Source organism: Hibiscus syriacus, unplaced genomic scaffold, assembly GCF_006381635.1.
Source record: "Hibiscus syriacus cultivar Baekdansim isolate YM2019G1 unplaced genomic scaffold, ASM638163v2 tig00116962_pilon, whole genome shotgun sequence".
Taxonomy (NCBI): domain Eukaryota; kingdom Viridiplantae; phylum Streptophyta; class Magnoliopsida; order Malvales; family Malvaceae; genus Hibiscus; species Hibiscus syriacus.
Genome location: NW_024063488.1, coordinates 6,993,560 through 7,015,422, shown reverse-complemented (window position 1 = coordinate 7,015,422; position 21,863 = coordinate 6,993,560). Strand labels below are relative to the sequence as shown.

Below are 21,863 nucleotides of genomic sequence, written 5' to 3'. Positions count from 1 at the left end.
CGAGCATCAAAATTATCAGAAATATAAACGTTTAATGTTAAAATTTTGAGAATAATGCTTTTTTTTATTTACGTATGTATACTAATCATTAAAATAATAAAATGTAAAAACTAAATAACAAAGAATAAAATGAGACTAATAATAAATACGAAAAAAATTATTATCAATCGTGAAAGATAAATATAATTAACACTAACATAGAATGTATATAACAATGATTGTATATTAACAAAAGAAATTCAATTTGACAGTGACGGTCTTGCTATTTTATTTCAACAAAAAATATTTTATTTAATTCTCTGCATATACATCGGACATTTAAACAGCGGTACAAGCACTATTTTTTCTTTCACATAGATTTTGGATTTTTTTCAGTCGACGTTCTTTTATGTTTAATCTGCTTTGCTCCCCACTTTCATTTTTAATTTCACCTGTTTTGCCCCTCATCCCTGCATATAAATTGCACTTCCCCATAACCCCATTTCACTCACGCCTTGAAACGAACACAGCAACACGTTACTAGAAAAGCTTAGTAAGATCCCGGATCAACAATGGAGCCACTTTCCCTGTGATTGACTTCTCCAAACTCGATGGGGAGGAGAGAGCAACCGCCATGGAAATGATCAAAGATGCCTGTGAGAATTGGGGTTTCTTTGAGGTACTATATGCTCTTAAATGTGTGCTTTATACTAAATCAAGCATATCTATAGTTTACAACTTTTACTCGGTTGATTCACAATTGATTATAATAATGCTTCTAATCCTTCGTTGTATATTTTTTTCTCACTATTTTCTTGAAAAGCTGGTGAACCATGAGATATCTCATGAGATGCTGGACACAGTGGAAAGGCTGACAAAGGAGCACTACAAAAATTGCATGGAGAAAAGGTTCAAAGAAATGGTTGCCAGTAAGGGTCTTGAGGCTGTTCAATCTGAGATCAATGACATGGACTGGGAAAGCACCTTCTTCTTGCGCCACTTGCCTGAATCAAACATGTCTGAAATACCTGATCTTGAAGAAGATTACAGGTCAGACTTCAGAGTTCACTTTCTTTTCTTGCACAGTAAAAGTCTTTATGTTTTTAACTGACATGGTTCACTTTGTTTTTTTACAACAGAAAGGCGATGAAGGAATTTGCAGAGGAGTTGGAGAAGCTTGCAGAGCAACTTTTGGACTTGTTGTGTGAGAATCTGGGATTGGAGCCTGGTTACCTGAAAAGGCTGTTTTATGGATCCAAAGGACCAAACTTTGGAACCAAAGTCAGCAACTACCCTCCATGCCCCAAACCAGACCTGATCAAGGGACTCAGGGCTCACACTGATGCTGGTGGAATCATCTTACTATTCCAAGATGACAAGGTCAGCGGCCTTCAGCTTCTCAAGGATGAACAATGGATCGATGTTCCTCCAATGAAACACTCCATCGTCGTCAACCTTGGTGACCAGCTTGAGGTATAACAAAGCAAGCACTGGGCCTTAATTATTTTACATCATGTTTCAAGTGATTTTTATTCATTAATATCTGCTTGAACCAGGTAATCACGAATGGCAAATACAAGAGTGTGATGCACCGCGTGATTGCTCAAACAGATGGCACCAGGATGTCGATTGCTTCCTTCTACAACCCGGGAAGCGATGCTGTTATATATCCAGCGCCGGCTTTGCTGGAAAAAGAAGCTGACAAATCTGAAGTGTATCCCAAATTTGTGTTCGAGGACTACATGAAGCTCTATGCTGGCCTGAAGTTCCAAGCCAAGGAGCCAAGGTTCGAAGCCATGAAGACCATGGACTCCACAGTTAACTTGGATCCTATTGCAACTGTTTGAGTCCTTCAGTGACCGAAAGAGAGACGGGTTTAATTTAGAAGTGCGTTTCTGTTAATAAGTTTAGTCGGCTGACGTATGAATTATGTTAAATTATTACGGTTGTGGAATTTGTGAGTGCTTGCAGGTGTGGATCTTAGTAGTTCAAATAAGCTTGGACTAAGAATTGTTCTATATGACGCCTAGTCGCTAGTGGCTGTGATTTAAATGAGATGTTGTGTGTTATCCAAGTGACCAAATTATATCTGATATGCAATTTGCCTTCAAGATTCTGTTTTGGCTATATTAGGCTTTTATAACTTACTGTCTCATTTCTATCTTTATTATTTTAAATAATTTGTGTCGGTCCAATATAATAATTTATACTTAGTCTTAAACTCGAATTTACGTGTTGGATACAAATATATTTTTACTCGAATATCATAAGTTATTAATATTAATAAACTTTTCGATTGCAAACTATAACCTTCAATCCATTCTACCTGCCTCCTTGACTTTATTATAATTAATTTCATTTTCGAATAATGGAAAGGGGCACCTATACGACCCTGGTTTACATGTAATTTAGATACTTGGGTTTGACTCTAATGGCCTGCTTAAACCCGTGTTAGTGTATATAATACTAATAACTTTCCGTGTCGTCCTTTTTGAAACTGAAAGTAGCACGGCCAACTATTGTAATACCCGTTTCACCTTGGCAGTAGTCACCTGCAGTCCAAGTAAACATCGACTGATGTAAACCATTGAATGAGAAAGTGACAAGAAACTTATCCACTGAAATGAAAAGAAACCGACCTAAAAGGCAATTTGGAAGTCACAGTCGCCAAAAGTTACTGCCTTTCTGACTCTGTACATGGGCTAAAAACTAGCTATTGGAAAGTTGACGATAAGTACATAGTGTGAATAAAACAGATTGCAATTTGCCTAATCAATCTGAATGCGGGGAAAGCCAGAAAAAGGAAAGGGGCAGCGATATTTTAGAAATAACTCGACCGTTATCTGCATTTTCATTTGACTGCAAATGACAAAAGAACGTGCAGAATGGGAGATTTGAGTAAATATAAAACATGTCACAATTTCCAGCTTCCCTCTGCAATGGCTCAGCACTTGGCATGGGTATCAACATGTCATGATAACGTACACATACACGTTTTTGCTGATCTTAAAATTATGGGAATTCTTATAGCATATGTCCTCTGAGCCTTGTTTGAGTGTATGTAAACCACCATAAGAGCATCATTGATTGTGAGGCTGAGTGGTTGAAATTTGAAATTATGAATAGAACATGTAACTAATTCCACCATCAGTCATCATCATCCTACTTTTTTTCCTTGGCCATCATCATACTTGTTTCCTTGCCCCTTGTGAGTTTGAGTCTCGAGCAGAACCTCATTATTGTTTCTAAATGCCTAGTTACTCGGAATCATATAAAATGGTTCATAGGCGATAGGCCTACTAACAGGGAGTTTTATGTCAAAAAAGGGGTTAACAAGCACGTAGTAAATCCAATTTCAATTTGATACTTGTGTTTATTCGCATGGTTGCTTGTTATGTGGGGAAGAAGTAGAAGAAGAATATACGATCCACTTAATTATTTGTGATTTCGATTCGGCAGGCAGTGGTTGAAACATCTAATTTAAGCAAGTCCTTAATTAGTGGGAATAATGAACTGGAGTGGGCTATATTACGAGGTGTCAAACTCCCCATTCAAAGGGATTAGGCCATGTCCCAACTGTAATAGCCCATTCCAGGGAATGAACCAATGCACATTCAAACAGATGTGCAGTCAGTGTACCCCAAATTTAATAATTCAAAAAGGGTATTGTGGTAAACTAATCATTGACAGGAGCGTCTAGGGTTATGTATCTATAAAATAAATTAAAATTAGCTGATCCTATTCTCATATGTAATGGGATAAGGGGAGGTAGGATAGTAGGCTGCCCAACACTTGAAAGCAACTTCCGTGGGAGACCTTCGACAGTCAGAATTATGAATTGCCCACCGTAAGACTCGATTCCAAGACCACAAGGTTAAGAGCCTTGCTCTTTACCAATTGAGCTGGACGGACAATTCAGGATTATGTATCTATAAAACCCATAGGTAAATAAGTATCACCCTACTTCCACTGCTTCTATACATTAGTGTTGCATTGCGTCGTCTGTAGTGCTTCTTGTATCTGTTTCTTCTTTTTCACGCGGCTTTTCTTTGTTCAGTGCCAAAAGATTCGTCGGATAACCTCTGTTCGGTTTAAAGAGTGGGGAGACGGTATATAATATTGTCTCTTCATAGGGAAGAATAATGAGGTACGTCAAATTCAAAGGCAGAGATATCGTTTCAGTCGTCATTTCTCCATTGACGGTCTGATTGTTGCTCGTCCACATTTTACTTCTCTTCGCTGTTTCTGGATTTTCTTTGCATTGCTGTTCTTATATGGAAAATAGTATTAAGTCCAAAGGGGCACATGTGGTACCACCCATTAACTTAGCCCAGTGTTAATATTAGATCCACTTATTTCTCAAAACCAAAAAGAGAATGACTTCAACAATGAAAAGGGCACTGCTAGTTGCACAAATCAGAAACTATAATCACTATCAACGTAATACTTTGTATTGCAAGGTGGCCTTCAACTTTCCTTCTAAGCAGGGAAGGTATCCGAATTTCAAAATAGAACTTACATTTATGAATCAAACGCAATATATTGTAGGTAGGTAATTTTCTTATATATATTGTACTCCATACATCTCATGTCACAATGTGTAGTGTATGAGTGCATTATATATTTCCATCAACCGTCTCCGTTTGCTTTGCTTGAGTGGGTGTAAATGATTTCTTTGTACAGTCTACAATTCCTTCACAATCTGCTTCAGGAATCATGCAATCAGTCATGTCCTCGAAGTCATCCTCATATGAATGAGGAGACCGGAGGTTTCCGTGAGTCTGACAGGCCTTCATTGTCTTACAATGTTCAGCTTCATCATCTCTGATATTCACAAACACATCGTACAAATTATCTGTGAATGGCCATAAAAATACAAACCAATTCTGTCAGTTTAGAAACTAGATTCCTATAGTTTATTGTCATATATCCTATTCAGGCCATTATTTGTCACTTGCCAGTTCAATGGTCTTTATGATTAGTACACTTAATGCAGAATTCACACGTACTCGCAACATTGTATCTAGTTGAAGAATGAATTCCTAATTAACCTATTTTGTAACAATGCAACACATATAGGCTTTGCAATGTAATAAAGTAGGATTGAGTAGGAAAAATTCTGTCCATTACCTATTTTTGGTCTTCGTGAAAAAGGAGCCCTAGCAGTTTGAAATTCATCTGGACAGGAAATGTGGGTGAATTGTTAAAGCCCAATACGAGATATTAAAAGACTGAGCCATGCAGTACAAAATATACTCACCAAACAAATACAAATCACCTCCAGTGTAATACTTGATAGCAACCTCGGGAGCAGGCTTTTTTTTCAACTCGTCTACAAGGAAACAAAAGAAATATCAGATAAAAATTGGGTAAAGGCAGTCGGTTAAAGATGCAATGCAACAATCTAAAGACTTGTCAAAAAAGCCCTTAACACCAATTAGTTGCCAGTGACCAATTAACTTAGATATGAAGGATAATTTGAAAATAGAGCTTTTTGTCAAACCTGTGACAAATGATACATTTACAAGCTGCAAGCTAGCTTAAGATTGATGATGATCACGAAATAAGAAGCTTTCAACTTACCTCCTTGGGCCTTGATAAATTTATCATAGGTTTCAAAGGCATGGCTCTCTACACATTCAGAAAAGTGATCTGCAGTAGTCAAGAAACCAAATATGTTAAATTAAGCACCATAGATGAATGGAGGTGATCACCCACTCTACAGAATGTATATTGTGTCCTACACAATTAGAGCTATGTTACAGTATAAAAAAAAACACAGAGAAGGGAAAGAGGGGGGATTTTTTGAGAATATTAAGCAACCTACAGAGTAGTAATTTTGTGTTCACACTAAACAGAGGTTAAGATATATAAAACAATCCCTTTATTCTCTTAGATCTTTTTCCAGTTAAAACCGATAAATAGGTTGAAGTTAAGGCAGGAGGCCGTTGGTTGTATGCAAGAACATTCCTTCGCATAACTACCAAATTAGATGGCAATTTTAGTCTCGATAACTGCTGATGTCCATCAATAGGTTTCTCCTAGAAGCTTATTAGTGTATAAGGTCTTCAATCGAGCAGGAAACGCCCTTTCATCATGCAGATTGAAGAGGCCAGAAGAATCCAAAAAACATGTGTGTGTGCACGCAGGTGCAGAAGAGTAAAATAGGCATTGTGCAAAGCAAAATCCAGATAATAGTACTTACATGCCATTCTTGGGCTTAAGGCATACATGAAGACTGTCATGAAATAATAAAAAAATGCTATATGTTGAGCAAGAAAGCGGTCAAACCACCAAGAATTCCCCCCCAATTCCTGCAACCAAATGTTATAAGAGAAGTCATGTAACTGAGACAACATTATAAGAATCGTATGCACCATGCTAGGTTCCACCCCCTCCCTCTCCCCCTAAAGTGAGATTAAAGAAACCATCTATTATCTTCATAAATTATAATTTTCTATTCAACTCACTGGAAATCGCCTCATTCTAATCACGGTTTATATTCACATTTAACCATTTAGGACCTTACTTCCATAATTAGAAGGTGGTGCATCTCATTCCAGCTCTCAGCAAAATGCACTTTTAGATAGTCCGCTCTCCTCCACCAACCAAAACTCTCATACAGGTGCAGGACAGATATAAAAGCTGCCATAAAGACAAAAAACAATACCCAAATATCAAGAAAACTCTTTCAATTATCTCCAGGAAATGGAAGATCATGTCAGCGAGTTCAAGCAAAATGTTAAAACAAATAAGAACACTTCCATACGGTACACTTTTCTGGTATAATGAGAACAGTGAATTAAGGATGTAAGAAAAAAGTTGCTAACCGAAATAAGGAACTCTAGCAATTGTTTCCAAAACAAAAAATCTGGCATAATCTCTGTCACGGTACAATGTGTCAAGTATCTTTATAACTGAATCCTGAAGGGGAAAAAAGTTCTAACAACATCAATAACAAATTAAATTTGGCTGAAAAATAAGGGATTGAACTTTAATCACAGTAATTCTAACAAAAGTTAAAAAAAAAATCATTTTACCGTGAGGAATATATTCACAGATTGTTCAACCTTGATGACCCATCTCTCCAAACCACTAGAAGATGAATTCGCACGTGATGCCCCTACTTCTTCAATCTCAGTTCCTGGGGGACTTTTCGTCGGAAATGATCTTTCTACGACAACTTGTTCTTCTTCATCTTCCTGCACAACTGTTGCTTTGACTGGATACAACTTCCTACAACCATTAAAGCAAAAACCCATAAATTAATCCTCTTTCTTTAATTACATCATGGTGGAACTGAAGGATCAGTCGAACAAATTACCTGGATAGCGATCGAATGGAAAGTGGGGAGCTGCAACGCAAAGGGTTTTGGAAGTTGAAAGGAACACGGGTTTTAGTATGCCTAGATTTGAGGGAAAGGAGGATGCTGAGATTGCAAACGCCGAAGAAGAGAGACTCATGGCGTCGAAATTTGCTATGCTCTGCGGGACAAAAACAAATAAACTGAGAAAGGCAAACGGAAAGTGGTGATAAATAAAATTATATTCATCTAAGAAAGCAGACAAGTTGCTACAATCAAAACTTACACGTGCACTTATAACAACCTCCAGTAAATGCATAATTGCTTGTTGACCTTATCCTACCTGTTCATACAGCATTTATACAATTTGATTCTAACAGTTCTTTTATACTCTTAACAATCTTATTAATCCAACGAATCAACTCTTTAAATTGCCTTTAATTACGCTCCTCCCAAATGAATTATATAAATTCTGTCCAAGCCAATTTAAGAATATACATCAGTAAAGACTTACCCTTTAAGTTGACTATCCAAGAAACCATGGAAAATTTAGGAACATGAGCAGGAACCAAACAAGGAGTTGCCAGCTAACTTTATCTTTCTTAACCCTGATATTCACGCCCACACAATGATAAAAACTTGGTGTTCAGATAATCATGTGATTTACATCATTATTAAACTAATAATATTAAAGTTTAATATTATAATTGAAGTAATTGAAAATAATGATATAATTGATATGTGACATAAATTTTAATAATGTCTAACATAATTTATCCTTTTATTATTAAGAAATCCCAACTAACTTGGATGTTGGATATGAGAGAACTTTTTTATTTTAATTTAATAATAATTTTTTAAATAAAATGTAAGTATTATATTCATAGAAGCATAAACCTACTACAGATCAATCAAATAATAGTTAAAATATAGTGTAAAGTAATAAATTTTAGATATATACAGTTTGAAGAGACATCTTTGATTACGTGCACGAAAATCACATAGATCGTTGGCATTAGTATTAACGGAAAGAAGACAACTCACTCTCCTTGAAAATGGCGAAGAAGATTGGGCGGAGATTTGAAGGCAAAGTTGCAATAGTCACTGCATCCACTCAGGGCATCGGCTTCGCCATCGCCGAGCGTCTTGGGTTGGAAGGAGCCTCCGCAAACAGGTTATTGTTCTCCTTCTTATTCTCCTAAGTTGTAACGTTTTAAATTATGGACTTTTCCCCCTTCCAAGAATACTTGGTTGCAGCTCATGTTCTTATTGACTTATGATTTTATTTATTTATTAAGGTTAACTATTTACCGATATCAGTTTAGCCCGTCTACGGAATTTTAAAGTAGGAGGTTTCTATTGCAAGTTCAAAACTTTCATATCGAATATTGAATTCTGTTTTCTTCCCCTTTCGAATTAAAATGTTAAAATTTTGAATAAAGTTTTATATTTTTTTTCATTCCTTCAAAATATAAGGATGGATCATGGATGTTCGTGCTTTGGTTGTGCTTGCAGAAAAATGTGTATGAAGCAGTTGAAAAGACGAAGGACTCGAAGCGTTTGGAGTGGTTTGTCATGTCTCAAATGCACAACACAGGAAAGATCTTATTCAAAAGACTGTTGCTGTTAGTATATGCTGCTTATCTCGTATTTTCTGATCCATTTTGTTACTATAAAGTTACCATGTCCTTCTCTATGATTTTCATCTGAAATTGGAAAATTCAAATTTAAAAATGTCTCAAATTCTTACCTTTTGGAAATGCAAAGCAAGTCAAGTTTGACTGTGATTGTTTTATCTAGCAAGAACATCTTTAGAGCAGTATATGCTTGTAATAGTTTGATGTTATTATATAGTGTGATTTTAAAATTGCTAGTTTTCTTTCAGAAATATGGAAAAATAGATGTGGTTGTATCAAATGCTGCTGCAAATCCATCTGTGGATCCTTTATTGCTTACCCAAGAATCTGTCCTTGACAAGCCATAGGAAATAAACGTCAAAGCAACTGTACTACTTCTGCAGGTAAATCGGTTTGGCGAAGGATAATGTTCAGAGAACATAAAATTGTCTAAGGGTAGTCGATATGATATATACAATTCATAATGATCATATTATTGATGTTGCATCAACTGGTTATACTTTTAGTCTTAAATCTGGCAGTAGGCTACCATATCTTGCCGCATTTCCAGAATCTGTGTTTGTTTAACCTTGACAATTGTATGAGGGAATAGGACTTACCTTTTTTATTTATATATTGCAGGAGGCAGCTCCTCACCTGCAAAAGGGTTCGTCGATTGTTATTATTTCCTCAATTGCTGGTTATAATCCGCAGCCCAGTATGTTTATGTATGGGTAACTAAGACGGCCCTTCTTGGGTTGATCAAGGTTGGTGTTAGAGTTGTATTCCATTATAGCCAAAGGTTGCTTTTTTTTTCTTCTTCAAGAATTCTACAACCATGAGGTCTTTTTCATCTTCTAAACATCACATAAACATGTTTTAGGCATTTGCGACTGAGGTGGCCCCTGATACTCGCGTAAATGCTGTGGCTCCAGGCTTTGTTCCAACAAACTTTGCAGCATTCATCACAAAAGATGAGGCTGTGGTAAGTAAATGATGTAGGCTTTTAGTTTTGGTTACTCTTTGCTGAAGTGATTCCCCTATGCCTTGTAAAGAACTGAAATTGAGTTGGGATATTGCAGTGGAAGGTTGCTGAGGAAAAGACCTTACTTCATAGGCTTGGTACCCCAGAGGACATGGCTGCTGCAGCTGCTTTCTTGGCATCTGACGATGCTTGTTACATTACAGGGGAAACTATAATAGTGGCAGGGGATCCCTCTAGACTCTGAGGATACTTCTTTTAGTCTCTAATAAGCCCTTCCTTTACACTTGTTTCTAATAATCTCTCGTCCTTTTCTCTTTATTGTTATAACCGGAAATAGTTCTGTTTTTCTAATGGAACAAAATTGATGCAGATTAATGTGTAATAGCCTTTCTCTTTCACGTGACTAGAATTAGCCTTCTAAGTTCTTCTTTTAAGACAGTTGGAACAACTTTGATGTAGGTCGTTTAAAGTCTTCCGCTTAAGAGTCACAGTGTCTTAGCATGCACATGATTAGAATGTTTTCGGTTAGTTTCATTTTTATAGACGTATGCATACATTATATAGGTTACTGTCACTTGAGGTCTTGATGGCAACCGGCATAACTAGATGTTGGTATGATAAAGTTTTGCTCTTTGTTTTCACTGCTAGAGTAAGTTACACCTATAGTCGAGGATCTCTGAGAACGTAAATTTTATATTAAGAGACGAATTTTTAAAATTTTAAAATTTTATGTTAAGGGATAAACTTCTAAAATTTTAATATTTTAGAAATGAACAATCCTATAAAGTTTCAGAAAATAAAAATAAATTTTTAACAATTTTAAATTTCCAGTTGAGCGACTATGTCATCGGTCTCTCTCTATATATTCAAATAATAAACATGAACTATTTGCATCACCAACCAGACGACAACAGAGGAATAGTTTTTTTTAAGGTTTACTTCCTCCATTCAAATTTCAGAAAAGAAATCCAGGTAAATCCCTTGTCTTTTTAACTTAATTACACTTTCCCATGTTTTACTTTCCCTGCAAAAAAATTCTCCATGGGAGGACTACACGAAGTCGCAATCTTTTAGGAATTTCAGTGTAACCCCATATACCGTTAAGGGTAATAAATCCGATCCGGGGTGTCACATTTGGGCCACCGGAGCGACCTATTGTAAAAATAGCGGAAAATTTAAAACTTTTATTGAAACGTGTAACTTATAAAATCAGTTATCACTATTTTAAAAATAAAACAGATTTCCAGACTCGTATACAAATCAAAATACAATTACATGCCCCCTAATCACATGTACCATACTCTGCAACAACGCCGGAAGAACTCCCTTATTGAAGTCGATAGATGCACTGGTACAATTCTTTTAACCTGAAAAGGTGAGTAATAGAGTGAGCTTTGGAAAGCTCAGTAATACAAACTACCAGATGATGCTGATGAACGTGCAGATACAGATAAATATATATTTCCTTATTGTTTCCGAACATATACAGATTTTTATGCTGAGCAGAGATCCTACCGATATTTCAGGTGGTAACGGACAATGAGCTTTCAGTTCAGAGAAATATTTCGGATGATTGAGTTCAGGAGATCATAATAAGTTTTCTAGCGTGTTCCCAAAAACCATGTAACTTTTCAGATCTTTTTAAAACATATATATATATATACCCCCATCCGTCACGAACAAAATGTGTAGGTTCCCCAGAACCATACAACCCCGTCACGTCCAGTAAGGCCCTGAGCACACAGCCGAGGAACCTCCAAGTAATCTTCCTCCAACAATACCCCCAATAAAACATGTTCCGTCCGTAAACGGATGTATCAAAAATAAAACATAATTCAAGTCAAGTATCATATCAGAATCCAGGTCATGTATCCAATCAGAATCCATGTCAATATCATATCAGAATCCAAGTCAGGTATCATAACAGAATTCAAATTTGAAATTAGATAAAATATTCATGTAATTAGGGAACACACCAGAGTTTACATGTATTATTTAGAGGTACTGTATCAGGCAGAGAAACACAGTTCTTCAGTATGTCGATAGAATGTTGGAATTTAGAATCACTATTGGAAGAGTTCATTAACTGACAGAATCATCAGTTATTCAGAATGTGAATTATCAGGATATTATCTTATTCAGACAGTTTTCAGAAGTTGTACGTAACCAGAAGGGTATTCAGAATCCTTTACATCCATGTCAATTGATCGGATAATCGAACAACTTTAGAACGAAGATTCAGAACCTTAACAATCTATATCGACTGGTCAATTCATTTTCCTTCTAGGGTATTTACTCTTTAATACAACAAATTCTTGTCCGTAGACCATTTTCGGAATCATCAGAGTTTCCAGACTTATCCAAATCACTTATTAAATCCTCAGTCCATTCCAGTTACTTCAGGATTTTCCAGAATAATTCAAACGTTCATGAATTTCATATACATGTTGTACTTCCATTCCATTCAATTTGGTCTTCGTGGTTGATTTGTCGAACAAACATCCAATTCTTAGTACTGAATACGATCTAGAGCTGAGCTGAGCTGAATACTTCCAAAATTTATCATCGAGCCAAACTTGAGAAGACAAACACATGTTCCAGTAATATCTATGTCATTCAGGTATTGACATAGCTTTATAGTTGACCTATTCACTTAAATTGTTTTCCATTACCTTTAAAGGTAGTCCAATACTTATGCTTACTTGGATTCCTTAATTAATCTAAGACATTTACTTAATTTAGGCCATAAGGGTATTTTGGTAATTTTGATGTTTAGTTTTATTCCATTCATTTCAGAGCTCGAGGATATTCAATCATTCCTGAGCTTGGTGATATTCTTGAGTCATTTACATTACAGGGGTATTTTGATCATTTTACAGATTCAGCATATTTCAATCCTTTCATTCCGTCCGATCTTACTATTAAATTCAATCTTATCATTTATTTCAGTCCTTTCAAACAATTATGACATAATACCCCCGATAAATTACTCTTCAAGTATTTACTCATTATTCGAATATTTTCGGGTCAAATGTCTTCTCAGATTTTACAAACGAAAAATCAGGAATTTTCCTGAACTAAGTCAGGATCTTAACAATCAAATCGTACTTAATCGAGTTAAGTACGAATCTTCAAAGTATTTTCTCATTCAGCGTTAACTAGGACTATTTTACCTCTCAAGGGCATTTCTGTAATTTCTTAACCAGATAATTTCAATATTAGCCCTCAACGAACATAATATAATTTAGAGATTTATGATCAATTGTTTTCCCAAACATTCTCTTATCTTGAAATGATTACTTAATAGAATTCTAATATCTTGCACAAACCCTCCAGTGGTTAAAAACTAATTATCCGCATTTCATAAGCAAAATCTAGCATTTCTTAAGCACATCTATAGTTTTATCATATCAATATATCCTTTCAGAGTTATTAATCAACTTCGAGGGACAATTCTTGACATCTTACAACTTAAGGGTATTTTCGTAATTTTACCATATCGGAGTATTATCATAATTTCCCATCCAAATACCTTTAACATTTAATCCTTGATGAAATAAACTATAAGTTACAAATCCATGTTGATTTCTTTATCACTAAGCACAGAACTTGTAATTAATTCTAACAATTCCTCAATCTCTTATAATAATCATCTGTGCCAAATTTAGTTACCTACTTGCTACCGTATTCGTATCAAGTGTAGATCTTCATTAATTACACATATGAGACCAAACATTTCCATTTATGCATTTACCGATACCAACATGTTCTATAAAGCATAAAGAGATAGTAAAATATTACTCGATTTCCGTGCAATACTGATCGACCATAAAATTCCATTCGAATGCCCTTGATCTTGAAATCATCATCCAATATTTCCTCGGATCCATATCAACAGAAATTACATAAAAAATGGAGCTTAATTGCGATAAACGGATCGAATCGTGTGATAAATCAGTGAAAAATAGCTTACCGGGTTCGAGTTTGGCGAAACGGACTTCGTATTCGGATTCAGGACGTCGAAAGCATAAAATATGACATTTCGGAAATTTGAAATTTTTGATCAAAATCAAAGTCAACGGGTTTGACTGCCAATTTTGAGGTCTTCAGGTCTGAATTTCGAAAACCGGACTGCGGAATCGGATTTGGAACGTCGAAAAATGTCAGGATATGTATACTCGGTCAAATTCAAAGGTCGTTTAATGCCCGGTCAAAGCCGGTCAAAGTTTTGGTCAACAGTAGTCAACGGTCAACGGGTCAACGGTCGGGTCGGGTCAATTGGTCGGGTCAACGGGTCGGGTCGGGTTATGACCGGTCAACTATGCACCAAAATCGGTCAAACCTGTCATTTGGACCATCCCCACGCGCAGTGGAGGCGCGTGGGTACTATTCCGGCTATGTAAAATTCTCAAAAAAAATTCTAAAAATTATTTTGAGCGATTTCGATATACTTACAAAGCTCGGTTCAAATTTTTGAACGGCGGAGAGCTCAATTTCAACAAATCAAAAACTTTGACCGCTTTACCTCCTCACGCGCCGCCGTCGACGGAGACCAAGGATGACACCGGCAGACTCGGAACGATGCAAGGAACATGATGGTGTGGGAGGTGTCGTAAACGGATGACCCGATCGTCGTGAATCGATGAAAAACCAACTAAAACCGAGTTATTACCGATGATACTTCCGACTGAAATTAACGAAGAACGACGACGATTCACGACAAAAGTTTGAGGGGTTTTGTTCCTCGGTTGACAACGAACACGATGGTTGTTTCGGCTCGTCGATCGGAGGTCGACGACGAGTAGATCGAAGTTGAAAGTTGGTTGATTGGAAAGGAAAACTGGGAAAATTATGCTGATCTGCGCACGGAGAGTTTATAATTCTCTCTATAGAAATTGGTTAAATTTATAGATTAGCCACTAAATTTCTATACTTCTTAAAATGGTCTGTCAACTTTGAAAATTTAATTTAATCTTAATTTATTTAAAATTCCAATTAAATTCACCACTTTAAAATTTCTTAAATTTAACCCCTAAATTAGGTGTTACATTCAGTCTCTAATAATTCTTAGACGCCTCTCCATTTCTTCAAATGAGCATTCATTTACAGTTTCATACCTAAGAACAAAGGTGGGTTGTCCTTAGAATCTGCTTTAAGAGCCTCCAAATATGTTCATTTTGAGACCCCAGAAAAAGCCGACTCTGTCATTCACATTCTCCAGAACCATGGTTTCTCGAAACCCCAAATCATCCGACTCATCAAGAGAAACCCAACAGTGCTTGTCTCAAAGGTTAAAAAAATCATTTTGCCTAAACTTGAATTCTTTTGTTCTAAGGGTTGTGGGATTTCCAATGGGAATCCCACATTCTCATGTTTTGTTGGCCGGAAATTTCATTCTCGGTAATGTTTTATTATCAATAGTAGATTTTTTGGGTATATTACCGGGAATGTCATTACTTCCCTTCCCTTGGTATTGTAACATTATTAACGTTTTGAACTAAAATGCCCTTAAATTTTTATTTTTTTCAAAAATATCCTTCTTATGTCATTAAATAATAAAAATTTTACGAATGTTAAATTATAAATTTATCCTTAAATTATTTTAGATTTACAAAAAAATTCTATAATTAAAATTTTATATGAAGTTCAAGGGTTAAATTTTTTTTATAATTTCATTAAACCTTTTTTATATTTTTAATTTTATAAAAAATTATATAAATATTATGAATTTAATTTTTTAAAGAAAATATATAAATATTTTACAATTTGTAATATTATACAAATATATAATAAGGACAATTTGGTCAAATATACATTCTAATAATCTTTTATTCCTTTAATCAAACACGGTAATCTTACATTCATACTAAACCAATTAAACACAAAATACAACATTCCCAGTAATCCTATTCTCTGATAATCTTTTATTCTCACTGGTAATCTTACATTCCGTGAACCAAACGCACCCTAAAGGTGTTTCAATCCCTGACCTTAGCCATATCTTATCTAATAACCCATCCTTCTTTTTATCAAGCTTAGAAAATCGAATAATCCCATCTTATAATTTCCTTAGTACCGTGCTTAAGTCTGATGAGAAGATTTTAGGTGCTATGAAACGCTGTCCGCGCCTCATGGGATACAATCCTTGTGATATTTTGTCACCCAATATCAATACTTTGCTGGATAATGGAGTTGCTGAGTGTAATATTGCTTCAGCACTTTGTTCAATGCCTTTAACATTTGTTACCAGTCCAGATAAGTTTAAGGTTAATGTAGAGGAAGCAAAGGAAATGGGATTCGATCCGTCCAAGCCAATTTTTATGGCAGCACTCTTTGCAATGAGTGGGATAAGCAAACCAACATTCAAGAGCAAGATTGAAGCTTTTAAGAAGTTTGGTTGGACCGAGGAGGAGGTTTCTGAAGCCTTTCATCGGTATCCCAAGTTCATGTTGGTGTCTAAGGATAAATCTATGGTGACGATGGATTTCCTGGTGAACAAAATGGGGTTTCCGTCTAGTGTTATTGTGAAACGTCCCCGGATTCTGGAGATGAGCATGGAGAACAGGATTGTTCCGAGGGGTCTGTTTGCTATAGATTTGTTGTCCAAAGGTGTCATCAAGTGCATTAACGTGCAGCCATTGTTGGGGACTACCGATCGTTTGTTTGTCGAGAAGTTTATCAACCGCCATAAAGCTGAAGCATCTCAGCTGTTAAAGCTATATCATGAAAAGTTAGATCTTTCAAAGAACTGGAGAGTAAATGGTGACAAGTTGCAGCATTTATAGGATGTTGATTATCGAGATTAAACGGTTCAAATTTATTTGTGTTCCTTTTTAGTTGGATTATTTTAAGTTAAAACATACTTGGCTTCTGTTTAAGAATGCTTTTAATACAATCTTAGTAGCTTTTTTCTTGATTGATAATCTTTCGAGCATGCAAAAATTACTGTCAGTTTCAGCCTTCAATCGCAGGCAGAGCTTATACATAATCTAAATAAAATCACTGTGCATCAGGTAACTTCTTCCTTTCCTTTGGTGTTCGAAGGTTGCATGATTGGTGAAATTGTGATTGAAGAATCTAAGTTTCAAACTTTGAATGTAGTGAATAGCTGATTCGACATCAATTGTCGTCTTCATATGAAAGTTATAATTTAAGAATATTTCATGTTCCAACTAATGTAAGTTGTATGTACTTGGATTCAGCTGATCCATTGGTGGAAAACCATTATTGTTCTTATAGTGGAGAGAGCTTGTTTCCTAATCTGGCGCACCGATTCTTGGCTTAAAGTGATGGAACAATCGGTAAACCCTGGTGACTTGCTCTCTTTCTTTCTTTAATTTTTTGAAGGTTTTTACGTAGCTGTCGTTATTTTGGGATATAAATCATTTACTATAACTGTGAAAACTGGTTTCAGGTGTTAGACGGCTTGTTGTTTTGGGAGCTGGAAGTAACCGTGTAGATGGCATCTCTCGTTTACCGACATTTTCAGCATCTTACTCGGCTTGAGGTAAGTAAATTGTCGATTACCTATCGAGGAAAGGGTTGTCAGCAGATTTGTTATTACCATTGCAAACCCTCCATAGAAAATTACATGGGATTAAGCTGTTCAATGTGAGGGCAACACATTAAAACTAGGAATAAACATGAACTTGATAACTTTGCTCATCTTTGTCCTTGAACCTTTTTTGATACATATTAATTATTGAGCTTGATTTTTGGTACATTTTTTTTTATCATTTTGGTAATGTGGGTTATGATCTTAGAATGTCATCATCAACAATATTAAAAATGGAAGAAGTTACAAAGGTCAGGGACTAGTGTGAATCGAAAAAAGTTTAGGGATCAAATTGAGAAAATATGCCAAGTTTAAGGATTGTAAATCACTTTTTTCCCTCCTACATTTTACAAAGCATATTTGTGGCTTTTATGTATATATAGTTTGAGCCTTTGAGGCTAAAATTACGTAAAATTAGAGTATAAAGATTAAATTTTGAATTAAGTATTGTAGAGACACCAAATAACAATTTGACTAAATATCAAATAAGATTTGGTAAATTCCAAATTCCATCACTCAACTTTCTCTGCATATCTATTCTGATCACTAAAGTTTAAAATTTTTCATTTTTGTTTTTATATTACTCTTATTTTGATCACTCGACATTAAATCATCTAATATCAATACTTTGTTGGATAATGGAGTTGCTGAGTGTAATATTACTTTAACAATTTGTTCACTACCTTCAACGTTTATAATTAATCTATAAAATTAATCTTGAATTATTGAACATGAAATAGTCATAACATGAAATGATGCAACTAGAAAATCCTTACCTTCAAACCCACTTCAAACCTAAAATAATCAGAATTAAAGTGACCAGTATCCGAATTCGAAATTGATTCAACCTAAAATCAACTTTTCCAAAATATTTAAACATGTACTGATCCAATTCAAATTCAACTGAGTCTTAATTCGATTGATATCATTATTGTTACAATTTCCAGAAGATTGTGCATTTGAGTGTGCTTAAACAAGCAACTGTGGGTTTAGGTGTAATGGATAATTAGATATTATATAAAAGAAGTAAAATGACCAAAGTAATTTTTTTATTATAATGTAAGGGCTAAAATGGGAGTTAAGCCTAAACTCAATAGAGCTTTCCTTCTCCAAACGCTAAAGCTAAACAGTTGGCTCGACAAGACTTTGGTTTTTTTAAAGGTTTACTGCTGGATTTTCTTCCTTAAAACCCAGAAGCTGCCTCCATTCAAATTTCAGAGAAGAAATCCATTTTCTTCTCTACCCAAAACCAGGTAAATCCCTTGTCTTTTTAACTTAATTACACTTTCCCATGTTTTACTTTCTCTGCAAAACAATTCTCCATGGGAGGACCACACAAAGTCGCAGTCTTTTAGGAATTTCAGTCTCTAACAATTCTCAGACGCCTCTCCAGTTCTTCAAATGCGCATTCATTTACAGTTTCATACCTCAAGAACAAATGTGGGTTGTCCTTAGAATCTGCTTTAAGAGCATCCAAATATGTTCATTTCAAGACCCCAGAAAAACCTGACTCTGTCCACAGGTGACAACCTACGATAAGAGTTTCGGTTTCATTCATCATATAGCGTGGTCAGTATATGCAAACTATAAACTTAAAGGTCGACTAGGAAACTTAATAAACCATTAACTTCAGGTTTCATCCTTAACATCACATCAAAATGAACAATACAATGGCAGGTGAATGATCACAGCATGTAATTCTTAATTGAAGTTCACGAGAGTTGGAAAGCGAGAACCCTGTCTTCAACCTTGTAAACAAATCACAGCATCTATATATATGTGCACGATAAATATGCCTACATCAATTGCCTATACTTGGTTCAGCAATATCTATTTTGAAGATGGTGTAGTCACTCGGCATGATGATCACAGGTAGAAGAAAAACAGCTAATAGATCAAGCTTTTTGACCATAAAAGATTCAAACAACAAAGAAAGTCTAGTAAACGCCCTTCAGAGTTTGCTTTAGACCAATAGGAACAAGAACCTCCGTTTGCAGAACAATACGTATGTTTAGACATGAACACATATATTTAGAATTCTAAATACTCAACTGAATGAATCCAGAATGTAAACCTTAAACTCATCTAACAAACAAATAAAAAATAACCCAGATATTAATGACAAAAGATGAATTACCATAAGATATATTTATCAAAATGGAAATTAAAAAATTAAGGTCGATTAGCTTTACAGCATTCCTCACTATCCACAAATAGACAGAAATATAGATTAAAACACTGGGATGAATCAAAAGCTTACCCCTGTAACTTTAACATATTGGCCGTCAACAGCGCCACTAAGCTCAGCATCTGGGTAGCTCTTCACGAACCCCAACAAGCCTTTCCTTCCCCAAATACAATTCCAAACTAATCCCAATCCCATGGGTACCACCAGCGCACCCACAGCCCCAAGAACCACCACCTTCTTCACAGCCACCATTAGAAACGCACCCACCACCAACTCCATCGCTTCCACCACCACCACCATCCAAACCACCGCCTTCGACACTCTAAACCCAATTCCCACTCCTTCTCCAAGAGTAGTCACTCCTGGACCGTACCCATCATTCGCCGACACAGCAACGGCTTCCTCCGCCTGACCGATCTGACCTGACCTCCTGGAACCGGAGTTGAGGGGACCCGAAGTGATGAACCCAGAAGGCTGAAGCGGAATGGTCCCAGAAGATTTCCTGATAGTACCCGAGTTGGACCCAGATCGCATGGATCCGCTGTTGGACTGAGAAGAAGAAACACATGAGGGTTGCAGAAGCTGCGGGTGCTGCTTGGAGTTGAGATTTGAAGGAATAGCAGTGGGTGAGGAATGATCGAGCACTGGGATGTCGAACATTTTACCCAACTCTATGGACTTTTTAACGTCACCACCTGTGTACGGTACTGCTGGTGACGACATTGTCGGTTACCTTTCTTTTAGTTGCTACGGCCTCCCCGACACTACCAGCCCTTCGCTTAGCTGGTGAGACGGCACCCCAGAATCCTTTTTTCCCTTGCTTTCTTTTTATCAACTTGATCAACTAATATATTCTACCTACGAAGATAATATATATATATAGAGAGAGAGAGAGAGAGAGAGATTAGACGGAATGGTGCAGTAAGAGGGGGTGGAGACGCTGAAATGAGGAGACTGTTGGAGGAGAGCCATAATGAAATGTGTCGTTTTGTGTTTCAAATGGCGGAGCTGTCTACGTTGTTTTGAGCTTGATGATACCATGCCCTACAGTTCCCCGCGCTTTTCTTTTCCATTGTTCTTTAAGTGAACTTGCTTTCCAATTTCTTCTTCTTTTTCTTCCGAATTTTCTGTCCATTTTTTATCTCATCAACGCAAATTGGAGGCTACTGCGCTAGCTATGGCTATCACCAAGCGAGGTTGTAACGTTTGGTCTGGCTATGGCAACCACCGTGTCAGGTTGTCACGTTTGGTTTAGCTATATTCTTTTATTATAAATAAAGTCATATTCTTCCTTAGTTAAACATCCCATAAATATAAGTCTTCTTCTATATTAAAGGCTATTTGTATTCTTTCTCTCTTTGTAATATTTCATCTATTAGTGAAATTTTGGTGTCTCTTTTATCTTTATTTAATAGCTATTGTCGGGTATAGTTGTTGTTAATTATTGTCCTAAAATTACTTGTCTTGGTAGTTCTGTTAAGGAAAGTGGGTTTTAAGAGGAGCATTGTGACCCCTCTCTTTCTGGAATATACTTGGGTTGATTTTAGTACAATCGTTTTCACACTAGTCACCTAGATAATAGTTTCGAAGGTGAATGTTATTGGTGGAAATTAACCCGAATTACACAACAATTGGTATCAACGCTCTTGGTTTATTTTAGTATGCTCTGTGGTTGCGGCTTAGGCTGATCTTCCACATCAGAAAAAATTTCCTTGGGATAATTAACATTCCGCATTTGCAGCTATTAAATAGAATTTGTAGCAAAAATGGCAGAAGCGCTTCTTGTTCAATTTTGGCAAGAAATGCTGGACAAATGTTAGATTTGCAGTGGAGATTTTTAATGATGGCATCTGTCATTTCGGCATGTGACAAAGTAAGGTTCTAGATGCCCTATTTCAGCAGGGTCTAGACATTGCTATTGAAGGAGAGAAACCAGATGATGTTGAGGAGAAAGAATGGAAGAGGATCAATAAAATGACACGTGGTAATATTCGATCGTGTCTTTCTAGATAACAGAAGTATGCATTTTCTAAGGAAACTTCTGCAAGTAAATTGTGGAAGGCACTGGAGGAGAATTTTTTAAAGAAAAGGGTAGAACAAACTCTACATGAAAAAGAGATTGTTCCGCTTCAACTATGTACCAGGTACCACTATGAATTACACATTAGCTTTAATCACTGGTGACTGATCTGATGAATATAGACGTGACTTTTGAAGATGAAGATCTGGCTCTGATG

At 36.1% G+C, this 21,863-nt stretch overlaps 4 protein-coding genes, 1 non-coding gene and 1 pseudogene across 5 annotated transcripts; 4 read left to right on the top strand and 2 right to left on the bottom strand.

Annotated features, from left to right (window-relative positions):
• The first annotated feature begins 483 nt into the window (after window positions 1-483).
• On the top strand, window positions 484-2,134 carry LOC120190471 (1-aminocyclopropane-1-carboxylate oxidase-like). The gene is made up of 4 exons (XM_039193546.1): window positions 484-658; window positions 803-1,029; window positions 1,119-1,452; window positions 1,536-2,134. The coding sequence occupies exons 1-4, from the start codon at window positions 614-616 to the stop codon at window positions 1,824-1,826; spliced, it is 897 nt and encodes a 298-aa protein (XP_039049477.1). The 5' UTR covers window positions 484-613; the 3' UTR covers window positions 1,827-2,134.
• Window positions 2,135-4,071: 1,937 nt separating this feature from the next.
• LOC120190800 lies at window positions 4,072-4,204 on the top strand. The gene has a single exon (XR_005522645.1). It is a non-coding gene; the product is annotated as a small nucleolar RNA snoR111 (small nucleolar RNA).
• A 182-nt stretch (window positions 4,205-4,386) lies between these two features.
• LOC120190470 (ubiquinol oxidase 4, chloroplastic/chromoplastic-like) lies at window positions 4,387-7,457 on the bottom strand. Its single transcript, XM_039193545.1, is given in 10 exon segments — window positions 4,387-4,834; window positions 5,110-5,157; window positions 5,240-5,311; window positions 5,563-5,631; window positions 6,185-6,293; window positions 6,509-6,624; window positions 6,810-6,903; window positions 7,020-7,215; window positions 7,304-7,398; window positions 7,401-7,457. Coding segments are annotated over 10 exon segments (1,080 nt in total). The 5' UTR covers window positions 7,443-7,457; the 3' UTR covers window positions 4,387-4,595.
• Window positions 7,458-8,337: 880 nt separating this feature from the next.
• On the top strand, window positions 8,338-10,142 carry LOC120190562 (annotated as a pseudogene).
• A 5,762-nt stretch (window positions 10,143-15,904) lies between these two features.
• On the top strand, window positions 15,905-16,786 carry LOC120190473. The gene has a single exon (XM_039193548.1). The coding sequence runs from the start codon at window positions 15,994-15,996 to the stop codon at window positions 16,666-16,668; it is 675 nt and encodes a 224-aa protein (XP_039049479.1). The 5' UTR covers window positions 15,905-15,993; the 3' UTR covers window positions 16,669-16,786.
• A 1,828-nt stretch (window positions 16,787-18,614) lies between these two features.
• On the bottom strand, window positions 18,615-20,488 carry LOC120190472 (uncharacterized membrane protein At1g16860-like). Its single transcript, XM_039193547.1, has 2 exons — window positions 19,699-20,488; window positions 18,615-18,968 (listed from the first exon to the last, which is right to left on the bottom strand). The coding sequence occupies exons 1-2, from the start codon at window positions 20,347-20,349 to the stop codon at window positions 18,927-18,929; spliced, it is 693 nt and encodes a 230-aa protein (XP_039049478.1). The 5' UTR covers window positions 20,350-20,488; the 3' UTR covers window positions 18,615-18,926.
• Between the last annotated feature and the right edge of the window lie 1,375 nt (window positions 20,489-21,863).

Excerpts from the sequence above, each read along its gene's own strand:
- LOC120190471 (XM_039193546.1), top strand. The coding sequence starts at position 614 with ATGGAAATGATCAAAGATGCCTGTGAGAATTGGGGTTTCTTTGAG. Across the intron at positions 659-802 it reads AGAATTGGGGTTTCTTTGAG|CTGGTGAACCATGAGATATC; the intron begins GTACTATATGCT and ends TTTCTTGAAAAG. Across the intron at positions 1,453-1,535 it reads ACCTTGGTGACCAGCTTGAG|GTAATCACGAATGGCAAATA; the intron begins GTATAACAAAGC and ends TGCTTGAACCAG.
- LOC120190473 (XM_039193548.1), top strand. The coding sequence starts at position 15,994 with ATGAAACGCTGTCCGCGCCTCATGGGATACAATCCTTGTGATATTTTG.
- LOC120190472 (XM_039193547.1), bottom strand. The coding sequence starts at position 20,349 with ATGTCGTCACCAGCAGTACCGTACACAGGTGGTGACGTTAAAAAGTCC. Across the intron at positions 18,969-19,698 it reads AATATGTTAAAGTTACAGGG|GTTGTCACCTGTGGACAGAG; the intron begins GTAAGCTTTTGA and ends CTCTTATCGTAG.